Genomic DNA, 13,997 nt, shown 5'->3' with positions numbered 1-13,997 from the left:
AAGTCATGCTTGTCATTATTATCTCACCTCCCTGAAATCCAAATCCGTGTGTCTGAAAAGAAGTCAGCCTCCTTAAGCCAAAGCTTCCCTTTCTGGCAGCACCTACACTTTGACTTAACTTTACTTCAGCAGTGATTCCATCAAAGCTTATTGTGTTTGATCTCAATGCACTTTTTTTACAAATGGCAATGTCAGCCGTCAGTCCTTGGGTCCAGCCTTTCTGTCAACACCAAGTTCAACACAACTTGCTGTCTTGTGATCAGGAGCCTTGCAGTCAACGTCAGTTCAACTACATGACTAATTAAGCTGTAGTCCTGCGCTGTAATTGGCTATATTTGTTGCAGATGCTGATCCAATGGTGATTTGGCTCTGATCTGGGGCGTTTGACTGCGAGTTCCAAAATTTGTCAGCAAGAGGAGAATCGGGCTGAAAATTGCGTAGTGTGAACTCTTCATAAAACAGATAAACAAATACTGGATGGGTGACCATGGAATTTGGTCCAGATAATCATGTATACAATAACATTTTGTTTATATTCATCAATGTATCAATTGATAAATGGAACGAGTAAAAGTATAATCATTCTTTTGACATGGCTAATTTGAAGAAATTAGCAGTCCTGTTTTCTGCTGGGCTAATTTCTTCACAACGTGTATTTACTGTGTTGTGTTGCAGCACCGACTTCCAGAAGAATAACCCTGTCTACAAACTGACTGAAGAGGAACTCCTCGCCTTCACATCTGTGAGTCTTTGTTTATTGTATCTGTGATTAGCTATTTCTATTTCTATTTCCTGTGTTGGTAAAACAGTTGGAAGAATTAGACCATGGCCGATGCTCAGGTTGTGTTCAAGCTGCTGTATTGAGTCAGTAATACTCATATCCTGATCTATGGCTTCACCACAGTGTTATCATAAGGTCTACAGAGAGATCCTTGGACGTCATGGATTGATTTAATAATAATAATGATAAATTTCATTTATAGAGCACTTTTCATTGCTAAAAGCAATCTCAAAGTGCTAATAGATGATTTGTGTCCTGATGTGTAGTATGAACTGTTTACACAGCTGTGTCTTTTTAAACAATGTTTGGTGAACTCAGTTTGCCACAGGTGGACGCTACAATAAATTAAGTTATAGATACATGTAGATACATCTCAATGATAACAAAAGTCACATGATGCACTGATAACAATTTATATATTTAGTATTACCATTGTGTACTTGCTAGCATTATGGCCTTATCTTTTAGCTTAAAGCATCGCACAGTACGTAAAGAACAGCCTCACGGAGCTACTAGCATGGTTGTAAACTTGTTTAAGCAATAATGTTCATAATGAAACCGGAGGCCTTGATTGATGTTTTTCTTTACAGTTTCTAACATACAGGGGATAGATTTGTGTGATCCTCATGGCTGCACATTGGATTAAAATATAAAACAGACTCGGAGCTGAACAGTTTCTGTTTGTTGAGACACCCAGGCTTATGTGATTTAGATATCATACACAATGAAAAAATTATGTTGAATTAACAAAAGACGTAATGGGTCTAAAATGTCCTTAAACGCTTGATGTTGACAGCAATTACGAGATGTTTTGTCTACGTAGTTCTCTAAAGTCTGAAATGTCCTGCAGGGCTGCAGCTTTGGACTAATTGTATCCAGCGTTTCTTTCCTTTGTTAAGCAGTTTTGGGAAAAGCAAGAATTTCTGGCTGTGGCGTTTTAATGAGATCCATTGGAAAGAGAGAGTTGAAGTCTACATGTGGAACATACGATCAAAGCTTCTCAATGTCAGCACAACATAAGTCATTTTCCAGTTCAGATTCAGAAGGCATTGTCAGATTTCCTTTGTCTGCGCAGTTTATGTCCCAAAAATGTTAAATCTGATGATGGACAAATAATGGTTGAAGTTTGCGTCAGATACTTAAGGTCCCCAGAGGATGAATCCATATTACTTTGGTGATTCCATTAATTTTCATCTTATAATGTGGACAGGTCAAAGATTTCAGTTATACAGGGAAAATATCTCATCATCCGGTTGGCGAATTGGTACAAACAGTATTTTACACGGGTTGTTTTTCAAACCGGGGGAGCAGCTTCTTGTACACGAGGTCAACGAACTGTCCGGACATCACGACTGGGGTTTTTATCAGAGTGACGTGTGGCCCTGGCTGGTGACTTAACCAGATTAAAATCTCTGGGATTTTATGTTGTTGTTACTACTTAGCATTTCTTGGCTGGTTGAGCAATGAAGCACTGAGCTTCACATCCACTCCATTGGGCCCCCTGTGAAGTCTTACATTTTCCATTACAATTCTTGATTTCACAAGACCCCCACTAGTCCAGCGGGGTGTTTTTTTTTTTATAGACTCTGTATCAGAGACTTAACATTTTTGAAGTTGGATGCACTTAATTTCATGCCATTAATATAAAACATTGATGTCAGTTTCTGAGAAAACTCTAAGCAGCTGTTTTAGCTCAGTCTTTGGTGTCTGGAATACAGATTGAGGGAAATATCGATTTCTTGAGTAGACTCAATATTTAGAGGAACGAAAGACTCTTAAACAGGGGCCGTCCCCGAACCTAACTCCTGTGAAGTAGCAGTTTCACACCCCGAAACTTGGCAGTTCAATTTCTTTGGTCCAGGCGAGGTAAATATTTTGTCCATCTCTTGTCTTTCGTCCTCCACTCTGTGCCAGACACAAGATGTTTATTAAAGAGTAGTAAAGTGGCACAGTGTGAATGGGGATGAAAACAGTAATTGAAAGGTGAGAAGCCGAGTCTTTGCTGTTGACTCTCCAGTAACGTTGTTCACTTCAACTCGCACCGTGACTACTCTCAGCATGTTTAAACCATAAATGGCATTACAAATGAAGAGGTACTTGGATGTCAACTTTGTGAAATTCTCTGTGAACTATAAAACCGAATAAAATGGGTATATCACAAATCTATTATGAGTTTGGCAATCAACAGCTAAGATGCTGCAATCTAACAAAGGGTTAATTTTATGACGCATGTTCTGCTGCAGGTTTGATACCTTGGCCATTGCGATTAAAAGTTTTATGCCCAAATGAAGTTTTTCTTGATTTTGTAGCTAAACACTTCATCAGGGCCTGCACTCGGGGCGTGATATGATGTGCCTCTCTTCTGTTTTGGTGGCATTGTTGGCCCGTCTAGAGACTCAGAGTGGCAAATAGGAGATAAGAGCCCTGTGCTTTCCAAACAACTGATAAAATGAAAGAAAATGGGGGGGAGATGAATGGGCCCCCCCACTGAGTGGCCTGGGGCGCAGCTCAAAAAGAAAAACATGGTGGTACCTCCAGCGGACGAGCCTCTAGATACTGGACCCTAATAAAAGTCCTTGCTGACCTTCCTGCGGATATATCAAATGTACGTCACTCAGATTAATACATATTCACAAACATTTAAATAGTGCATGTTGTAGTTGAGCCAACCTCAGATGAACTGTTTGGTTTTGTTTTGTTGTAAAACAAAATTGTACCTGAACTTGTTTCCTGGATTCTGATCAGAAAGTCCTACATGTTTGTGTAATCATACATATTCCACCTATTTTGTGCTCATGACTTTCTCAGGGGTTGAGCTGTGGTCGCCGCCGCTCTGTCCAGCTGTGAGCTCAGTTTGAACAATGAGCTGGCTGTTAGTATTGTTGCATGCGATGGGAGAGCGGCTGCAGGCAGCTGCTGGCTCTGTGAGCAGGCATCTTCCCAGCCTACATGTAGATCCAGGAATCTGCAGGCTGGTTAGATGGTTGTCACATGTCTGGCTGTCTTCATCGATATCCGACTTGCATCGCCTTCCTGGAGGACCATCTGGAGGCAGAGATGATGTGTAAGTTATTACCCAGTCTTTGGGGGTAAGGCAGGAGTTGTTTGTTTCATTTTGGAAAGGCACTATCGATATTTTTCTTGAAGATATGTTTAGTCAATTGCGTCACTTCCTGAGAAAAAACCTGACTGGCAAAAAGTTGTGAATTCTCCACATCTTGTTCAGGACTGTTCGATTTGACTAAAATCTCATACCCCGAATGAGGAGGTTCCACATCCTCAGACGTAGGGAACCGCTCGATCCCTAAGGCTTCAGGATTCTTTGTCATATGTTGTGTGGTAGACAAAAGCCTCAAGCTGTCAATCATGCTGTATCCGCAGTATACCGTGCCATAGCCGCCAGAGGCCATTTAGTGTCTTGCCCAAGGACACATCGGCATGCGGACTCGGGGAAGCTGGGATCGGACGCCTATCATCAAACAATGTATGCGGTTATAAAGCACAAGCTCCAGTCTTATGTGTTGAGGTTCAGTCAGCAAAGACTGAAACAACTGATTAATGTTGTACTCGGCCCCCAATTTCTTCTCTTTCAACAGAAATACTGTTTTCATTCTCTAAATATTTCCATTCGGTTACACTTCACAATTTTTTCTTCAAGTTACATTTTAACTGTACCGTGATATAGAGGTATGATTCACTTTGAGTCACTGGAATGCTTCTGATGTGAAACATCTGTGCTGGAAGTGTTTGATTTTTATTGATGGGACTTTAACAGCAGAAATAACAAAACAAAAAAACAGCAGAAGTGGATGTTGTGGAAATGCGTATTACACTGAGATAAATAACTGTCCCATCCCGTGTGTGTGTGTAAATCTGTGGTATTCTGCAGTTAATGACAAATGAAAAGATTGTAAACCGCCGCCGTATTCCATTGAAAATTTCCAGCCAAGCCACAGAATTCATTGTTGCTTCCACCTCTCTCAGCTCGCCATGTCTCCTCTGTCACATCTGAATGTGTTTACACAGCTCAGAGCGCACCGTGCAGCCTTGTCCCAGAGGCTTCGGTCTGGATGCCGCTCACGTCTGCTCAGTTTTGATCACCATACCCAGCACCTCAAAACAAATTATTCCTCACCCCGTCAAGTCCGCTACCAAACGCAGCGTCTCCTCCAAACTGAGTCGCGGTGTGGTCGAGAGACTCGCTCAGAATACCGAATGCTCTCTCTTGTCTCCTCAATTACAGACGCTTAAATGAAAATTTGCAGACGCTGAAGATGATGGTCTGAATTCCGCTGACTTTTACTCCGTGCTTTTAGCTGTGGTCTTCTTCATGACACGGACTAAATGTCACTGAAGTTGGGGAATTTTGTAATAATGCTTGCAGGAAGGCTCTGACGATGCCGCTTTGTCTGTTGTCGAGCCACTATCATAGAATAAACTTAGTCCCCAGAGGATAAATTCTTCTGACTTTGGTTAAATTTTTTAACGTCCAGAAAATTGGGTCTGAAAACAGCTGTAGTTTATATCATAACTGAGCCTGATTGCTTGAAGCTGTCATTGTCCTAAGCACACTGTCAAACATAACAGAAAAATCATCATTCCTGATAAAGGGCCACTAAAAGGCCCAACATGCCTCATAATTCAGTTTTAAGTGCTCAGTGATGGATGCTGCCAAAAGCAATAACTGCGTGATTTGGACAGTTTACCGTTGCACTACTGACTCCAGCAAGACTCGCTAATCATCCACAAACATCGTTAATGTTCGGTCCATCTCACCGTGCTTCACTTTCATTGCAGATTTTTAACACCATCAATACACGCCGTGTAGAAAGTGATTGTCGTACAAGTTGTCCTGATTGAAGACGAGCAGATAAAAACTTGAGTTCAGATAAAAGGCTTGAGTCATCTTCCCTGATGTCTACCTGCCACTATGCCGGTTTGATCCACCTCCTCCCTCTCTTTCCTTTAATCAGCTCATCTAAAGCCGTGCCGCTAAGCTGTCGCCGCTATCGTACTGCAGATTATCTCTACAGCTCACACATAAAGACTTTCAGGCGGTAATAGCTTTTAATAATTGTGTTCTCGCTGAAGCTCGTCGGTTGACTCATTAAAGTGCAGCGCAGACAGCTAAGCCCTGCGTTGCTTCAGGAGAGGGGAGGTGTGTGTGTGTGTGTGTGTGTGTGTGTGTGTGTGTGTGTGTGTGTGTGTGTGTGTGTGTGTGTGTGTGTGTGTGTGTGTGTGTGTGTGTGTGTGTGTGTGTGTGTGTGTGTGTGTGTGTGTGTGTGTGTGTGTGTGTGTGTGTGTGTGTGTGTGTGTGTGTGTTCTGCGTCGTCAATGCTTTCCACCAGGTTGTGTGCGTCAAAGATCTCAACAGTGTTCAGCTGTATTTTTCTTTTCATGTTTGGGTTTTAATTATTTCGAGGGACCAGAAATGGCACAAAGCGGAAACTGTTTGCCGCTGTTGAGGTTGAGGTTTTTAAATTCCCTCTTCTGACGCAGTAGATTGAACTTTCAGGATACTGTCGAGACTCATGGTTCATTTTACGAGTGTGTTTCTTGGCAGTCGACCCCCCCCGGTCCACTGTTCTCTGAGGCGAACCTTTTATGTGTAAATGATGCCCGAGGCTGCCTGACGAGGATCAGTCTGAACGTGCGTTCAGAAATGAATGGACTTAATTCATAATGCATCATAGCATGTGTATTAAGAGCCATTGTGATGGAGCTAAATATTAAGTCATGGATTTGGAAAGAAGGGTAACAGCTCTCTTGTGATACTCAAAAGAAAAGAGGTTCTTTTTTGTAGACAGACTTATAATGAGCTGCTTTCAGACATGCACTGAAGTCTGGGCATTTTCCTGAACTTTTTCTGCCGTCGGAAAAAATGACCTAACATTTGCGGAAGATTCACAGCGAGTGAGTGAGTGCGCGCCCCACCCAGGCGACCACCCTTCACCTGAATGTTCTGGAAAGTTTCCTGTAGTTGTGAACGCGTCTGACCTCGGACAATCTCCTGCTGCGTTTTTTCACATGTAAACCGCAAACTCCAGAAAATGTTCGACCGACCCAATTGTCAGGACTTTCTCCGGAGATCGCGTCTGAAAACGGCAATAGAGACGGGGTTTTCCTTTCCAATTTCCAATGCTTCCTCTTTCTTCATATAATCCTATAGTCTGCGTTGCCACAGAGACAACAGGACATGATGATTGTGATACTGAATGATCATCATTAGGTTCGGTCAGTAATCTTCCTTTTACTGTGAAAATTTACATGTCATTGAGGGATGGGAGATTTGTGGAAACAAAAATAATTGTATGTAGTGACTGTTGTTTTGTGGATAAATCTGAGGAAACACAGGTAATGTTTTTGTAACTGGCCTGTATTTGTTTCTGCTGGACATTATTGCAGATGCAGCCATTGATTGGATGCTGTCTTTATTTGTATGCTTATGGTAATTATCATTTTACACTGGTTTGACCAGAGCTGACCAAATTTTATATGTGACAGGACTCCCTCGATTATTCTCTTTTTCAAATCTCTGGCATTGGACTGTGGTGCTAGATTAGGATTTCCATCCCGTTTGACTTGATGCTGATTAAAAGATGATCTGATTGTTTACTCTGATTCTTCTGCAGTGTATACTGTCTCAGCCCAAGTTCTGGGCTGTAGAAGTCTCAACGCTTTGCCTCAGGACCAAACTGGAGAGAGGACGCACCCGGTGTGTTGAGAGAGCCATGATGCAAACCCAGGTAAGAACACAAATGTTTGTGGGTGAGCTATATTAATAGATTTATTAAGAGCAAGCTGTAGTACTGTAAACCCTTTTCACATACCTTCCTTTTACACACAAGTGTATAAAGCTTATGTACGCCTACTTTACCAAAGATATCGGATCATTACTTTTTGGATCTGCCCGCAATTAAAAAAGTTGTGTGTGGTAATGAGATTTTATATGCATGTTATCTAGTTTTACAGTTGGCATTGAGACATTAGATGAAGAACTATTAGTTATAAAACAATGCAACGATGCCATTTCAAGTCGAAGGGGCAAGATAAGACGGAGAACGTCGTCAGACACCAGAGCAGGCGACAATATGGGGGCCCGCCAGTATATAGAATCAGACCGTGAAATATAATTGTAGTGAAATTCTGTTATTTGTGGAACCTATTTTATGATCAAACATCTTTCATGGGGACTTTACAGACAGACAGGAAGCGCGGAAGGAAAAGGGAGTCTGAAAACGAGTGCATTAACAAAGTGAAACGAGCCGCTGAGCTTGACTCCGCTCACAGCGCCAGTGAGTTATTGAGCAACCTTGTTCTTTTCTCAAAACAACCCTGAGCACAAACAAAACCATTAATCCGCCGCAGCTCCAAATGTTATTCTGGATGTTGATCAATAAACAACCTTGAAAGGCCGAAAACACAGACATGCATTTTGGAAATTACAGTACGAGCCGAGTGAAGAAGTCGGAGGACTCAGACATCTGGCTGGAAGACCACTGGGTCTCTGCACTGAAAGAAATAAAACATGGATTTTCTTTTTCTTTTTTTTTTTCCTCCTTCCAAATATTTTCCAGCTTGAGGCCGGATACCGGAGAGTAAAATTGTACGCACTAAATGTCATTTTCTTAGTTATACTTTATGTAGTTGGAGCGATTTCCTCAAAAGTGTCCAGGTTTATATAAAAAATGAACCACACACGAGTCATCTTTTATTTTTTCTATACAAACGGAACAGAACAACGCAACGTGAGTAAACATGACGCTGCATATACTCCAACAGATATTGCAATGTTGAACTAAAATCTACATCTACTACTCAAACTACATCTGTATTCTACATTCAAAAAAGTTAGTCTGAAAATGGTGGACATTATTTTTCCATCGACCCTTTTCACATTTTTCTCCACACTTACATTCATTTTTTTAATTGAGAAAATCTCAGGGCACTTTTTGTTAAGGAATATAATTAATGCATCTCTTTAAAAAAACAAAACACATTAAGTATGAATAAAATGCAAACTGACTTAACTTGGAGATTTGATGGTATGTGTTTGGGGTTACAACAGGATTTGGGAGTCGGTCTAATTATAATATTTACAGCCTGTAGCTACAGCCTGCTAATGAGATGAGCTGAGAGAAATATTTGGTTACACACGTTAATCCAAGTAATTAATCCTCAGTGTTTCCTTCTTTATTTCTGTCTTCTTCTTCTTGTGTCTTTCTGTTGGTGATGTGGTATTTTATCTTTATTAGACACCTCTTGTGGGGTGAAATATTAGCGTCCCATTTGTAAGAAATAATGTGCAGAGTACAGTATCGGTTGAACTGCTGTGGTTGATTTGACAAGTCAAGCTCAGAAGAGTCTGTTTGCTGAATCTTCCCCGTCACTGCCCATTTAGTACCAAATGGCCCCTCTGTCCATTCAGTGCCCCTGTGAATAACTCAAGTCACAGACACAGCAGATCCCGTGACAGCTGCAGACGTTCATCTCCTCGTCCCTTCTTTTTTCTTTTCTTCTTCCAGGCGTTAGTAGACTACTTTGACGACAAGAACTGTCCAGCGAGTGAGCGGCTCAAAGTCTTCTACTGTTGCCAAGCCCCGCCCATATGGGCCGTCCAGGTACCCAACAAAAACACACACCATGAAACAAGCACTCGGACTCTGTAGTCATCAAATGTGGTAGGATACACTTTGTCAAGGGGTGTGTAGCACATCACACACTACTCTGACTATTGTGTGTGTTACAAATGGAGAGTTACAGTGACCATGCTGACTTGCCAACTTTTAACAGGTTCATGTTTTTCTATGTTCAGCAGTATCATTTTTAGCGTGCCGACGTTTGCTAATTAACCTCAAGCACATAAGGTACAGGTACTTGGTTATCAACCAAAATCGTAGACAAATTCACATTTGGGACTGGATTAAAAGTCCGAGGGTCACCGAAGGATAATAATCCATCCTCTGGGAAAATGAATGTGGGTATCAACTGGCGATAAATCCAGTAATTTTTCCCAGACATTTCACATTTTATAGCCGACACACCAACATAGCTCTCGAGATATTTAAGTGCGTTTCTCTTTAGAAATGTAAAGAATGAATGGTTGTGGTAACAGTGTTACATTCTGCGGTTCGAGCTCTGCCAATATTTATCTGCAATTTTAATGGAAGTGCCGCTCGCTGCTGAACCTCAGTGCCTCCCTCATAATTGAAATTCTCTGAAACTCTCAAGAACCCGCTCGGTTTCCACAAGGCGTCTATAAATATTCCGTCGTTCTCCACTGACTTGCTTGATGGACTGAAAAGAGCACATTTAATATTTATTAATTAACATAATGCTGTCAAGGCGGTGATTAATCGCACTTTAAAATGAATTGCAAAACCCCCCACAATAAAACAATTGAACCTTTGCTTACTGTTTCAGAGCCTGTCAAGCTTTCCAGTTTCGCACAGCACATATGCCACCAGTGACAACGATGACAGACTCACCACTGGGACTGTGTCGTTACTGAAACACAACGGGTTCTTGAATTCATACAGAGGTTGACTGACGTTCTGCAAATAATGCAAGAAAGACAAAACACTTAAGCTAAGAGCATTTTCACACAATGTCTTTGTTACGTCGTTTACATTTGATCCATTTAGTTTTCGTTTCACATTAACGTTAATTTTGTTGCCACTGTCATTATGTTTTACAACTTCAGACGCAGCACTGGACAAGAGTTTGAATATATCAACTTAACGTCCTCGTCGTTCAAACGTTTTATGGCCAGATGGCAAGCAAAACTAAATTGAAATGTCAGATTGGTCCAGACCAAACAAGGAAGGTGTGAAAGCGCCCGAACATGTCTCAGGTGGAAAAAACAGCATCCTCACCAGTGAGAGAGCTACGCACTTGACAAAAAATGAGCCATTTCTTTCCATCTTTTACATTTTCCGGACACAGGCTGCTAAAAAATTACACCTAGGACATTTTGTGACACAACTGCTGAACCGCAAAGCATCATAGGATCAACAAAGACAAACATTCGACGCTGTAATAAAGCCCAGGGTTGAGTGGAGAATAAAACGGAGAGAAGGGGGGGGTAGTGGAATGAGCAGTAATAGAAAGATTTAATGTGTCGAAGAGATTGAGGGAGGAGGAGTACGGGAAAGATGGAAAGATCAGCTGGGGAGGAGACATCAGCCAGGCAGCAGCATGTAATAACTGATAACAGCAATAAAGCTGGAATTGAGGAGTTCCTATTGCTGCCTGGGGACTTGAAAGTGGGTTGAGGTGGAGGATTGCAGCAGCACCTTGATGCATTTCCTCCTCGCAGGAGAACCATTCCCTGCATTAACACATTGACGACAGCCTATTTATGGCTGGGGGTGTGTTTCTCTTTGTGTGTGTGTGTTGTTCTTCTCATCAGAAGCCATTTAATTCTCTCTTGGTGCGAGGGCATTTTTACACTTGTTTTATACGTACCGTTAGTTTTGCACATCTCAGGCCAATCACGCACAGTATATTTTCCATTACTGCTGACCATTTTCTAAACCACGTCGTCAATTTTCCAATTGATTTCCCTACCTTTCGGGCAGCGTTTGGTTTTTTATTCATTTCGCAGTAATGTATAAAAACCAACTGTCACGCATACATCGCTGTAGAGGGCTCACCATTACCATTTAGCCTCTGCAGTGACGCGGCTCCAGGGACGGCAAGGTCGGTCGGTCCGGATTGAAATATCTTTACAAATACAGGTTGCATTGCTCGGGAATTCATACAGACATTCATGATCCCCAGAGAACCCACCCAATGAATTTGGTGACCCCGCCAATGACTCTTCTTCTAACCTTTCTCTTATTCAGGTTTTAAAAAATCTAGTCAAGTGGATATGCCAAACATTCATGGTTCCTCAACAACGTGTCCCAGTGACCTTGGTCCTTTGACCTTCCGTCGTTAGCCTTGTTGGCGTACTCAACAACCTCAAAGACCTCCAGGCCTCTGAGTGCTGCTGTTGTCTCCCCCCTCTGCAGAAACAGCTGGCCAGCCTGCTGACGGACCTCGGCTGCGTCAGTTCAGCTCTGCTCACTTTTGAAAAGCTGGAGCTCTGGGAGGATGTCGTTATCTGCTACGAGAGGCTGGGCCAACATGGCAAGGTACTTCACGCACACGACATCTGTTGGGAAATTAACTTGATGCATACAGTATATTAATGTTCAAGTTTCAAAGCGCCTATATATTTTCATTTTCACCCTGTAACGGCATATTTTAGTGCTTCATGCTTACCTTAAAGGAACACCCTTTTTTTGCTTTACCCCAAACACTTTTTTTTCCACACATTTTCTCCAAATCTTTGTTAAATCCTTTAACAATATTTTGAAAAGTGAAAGTGTCTTTTCAATTGGTTCTTCACTGACGTAATGTTTGAGAGTCATTTTAGTTTAGTCAGTTTAACAGTTGATTGATGAAGTGTAAAAACTTTTCACTCAGCACCTGGTCATGGTGCAAATCATGGAGGAGGAGGAAGTGACAGATTGTTTAGTTAGATTGTCATATCATAAAAAAATAATTCCTCCTTTGTCCTAAGAAAGCAAAATGTGACTTTGAGGGTTTGGTGCTCGGTGAGGAGACGGGTAGATCAGTACTGGTTATAAATCATCGACTGTCCAGGCCAAATCAGGATTTTAATCTGCTTCAATAATGTTAAGTGCAGGGTTTGTCCTCAGTCTGACACTGTGGACAAAAAACTAAATATAGTGCACACGTCAGCCCTGCAGCAACCTCTTAATGGAGGTGTCCAGGAGGCATCCTGATCAGACACCTGAACTATCACCGATGCTGCAACAATCTGCCCGACAATCTCAAGCTCCATCGGACCCGCGAGTTCACTTGGGGCATCAAACTCTTGCAACCTTAAGGAAACTACACACATGCGTTTATGCCTTGGCCTGACTCTGTTCCACACATTCCTCTTCCTCGTCAAAACTAACCTCCCACCCTCGCCCCTACATTTCCCGGTTTGGTGTTATGCTAATAGCAGCCATTATTGCTGATCATGTGTATCCCTTAATGGTCACAGTGCCCACCCAGCAGCAGCTTCAGCAAGGTCTATTGCTAACGTTTTATTACCCACATCCCCATTGTGCAGACTGACATTACACAAATGTACAATTTATTTATTCATTATATACATATGTACAGTTAATACGTTCATGCGTTCGGCACGTTACATGCCGATCAGAGCACACGCGCACACGCACACAAACACACAAGCTCAGGGACTGTGGCATGCATCGGCATATACTGTAGGCCAGCAAACACGGCTCACTGGCTTACTGCGTCTGCATACAAACACGCTCATTAACTGCAGACTAAACTTGTGAGCGGAGGCTCATCAGTGACCTGAGCGTCTGCTCCGCAGCGGGACCCCCGCAGGCTGCCAGGCCTCCGTTAGTCAATTACAGCCTGCTTTCTCCGTCCAATTCAATTACCCAGGTGCTTTTGGATAATGATGAACGTCTCCCGCTCCCCTCTTGTCTTAGACCATGTGGTGCGGCGGCGGTTTTCCCGGCCAACAGTCCATGTTTTGTAGTCACTGGGGTCCGACATAACAAGGCAACAAGGCAATCCATTTATTTGAAGTGGTTTGGTCTCCGTCCAATTGCTTCTTCTCTTCTCTCCACCAGTCTTTCTGCTCCTCGGCTGCTTTCCCTCCATCACGGTGACATTGTATCTCAGTGAGGCAATGTAGCCCATAAACAACATAAGAGATGATATCAGAACTTTACTTTTGAAACTCCAATTTAATTCTGACATCCATAACTCAAAACCAAGAAAATAAAGTCTTAGACTTGATTAAATTACATTGCATTCTTACTATATCACTTAATATTATTGTCATATTGTTCAGTGAAAGCTGATGAAATTAAATGTGATTGTTTTGATTGAATAACTTTGATCAGTTCTTATTTAGTTGGACTTTTTAATACTTATTGTTTTCTTTTAAATTGGGAAAGCATATAATTACATTGGCTCTAGTATTTACACATTATGACCTTGTGAATTTAACCAGAGTTGGTGGTTTGAGTTTCAAATACAAAGCGATGGCCCAAATAGGTGCAGTTTTTCAGATTCATTATTTTCAGTGAACAGTGGATAATAGAAGCGTTGTGTATTACCCTCAGTAACAGGTTGTTGTATCTATGTAGTTGAGATAAGATTGAAGAGGTTTCTT

At 41.9% G+C, this 13,997-nt stretch overlaps 1 protein-coding gene across 4 annotated transcripts in view; it reads left to right on the top strand.

Annotated features, from left to right (window-relative positions):
* ttc27 (tetratricopeptide repeat domain 27) overlaps positions 1-13,997 on the top strand; it is a 53,034-nt gene that overhangs the window by 20,854 nt on the left and 18,183 nt on the right. For all 4 annotated transcript variants that reach the window (XR_007031599.1, XM_047335160.1, XM_035606428.2 and 1 more), the window contains exons 9-12: positions 676-742; positions 7,414-7,527; positions 9,307-9,402; positions 11,797-11,919. Coding sequence is in view for 3 of the 4 variants with exons in the window: in XM_047335160.1 (XP_047191116.1) it covers positions 676-742; positions 7,414-7,527; positions 9,307-9,402; positions 11,797-11,919 (400 nt within the window). In the remaining variant the exon portion in view is untranslated. The remainder of the gene's footprint in view (positions 1-675; positions 743-7,413; positions 7,528-9,306; positions 9,403-11,796; positions 11,920-13,997) is intronic.

This window comes from Scophthalmus maximus, chromosome 10 (assembly GCF_022379125.1).
Source record: "Scophthalmus maximus strain ysfricsl-2021 chromosome 10, ASM2237912v1, whole genome shotgun sequence".
Taxonomy (NCBI): Eukaryota; Metazoa; Chordata; class Actinopteri; order Pleuronectiformes; family Scophthalmidae; genus Scophthalmus; species Scophthalmus maximus.
This window is presented reverse-complemented; position numbering and strand designations above follow the sequence as displayed.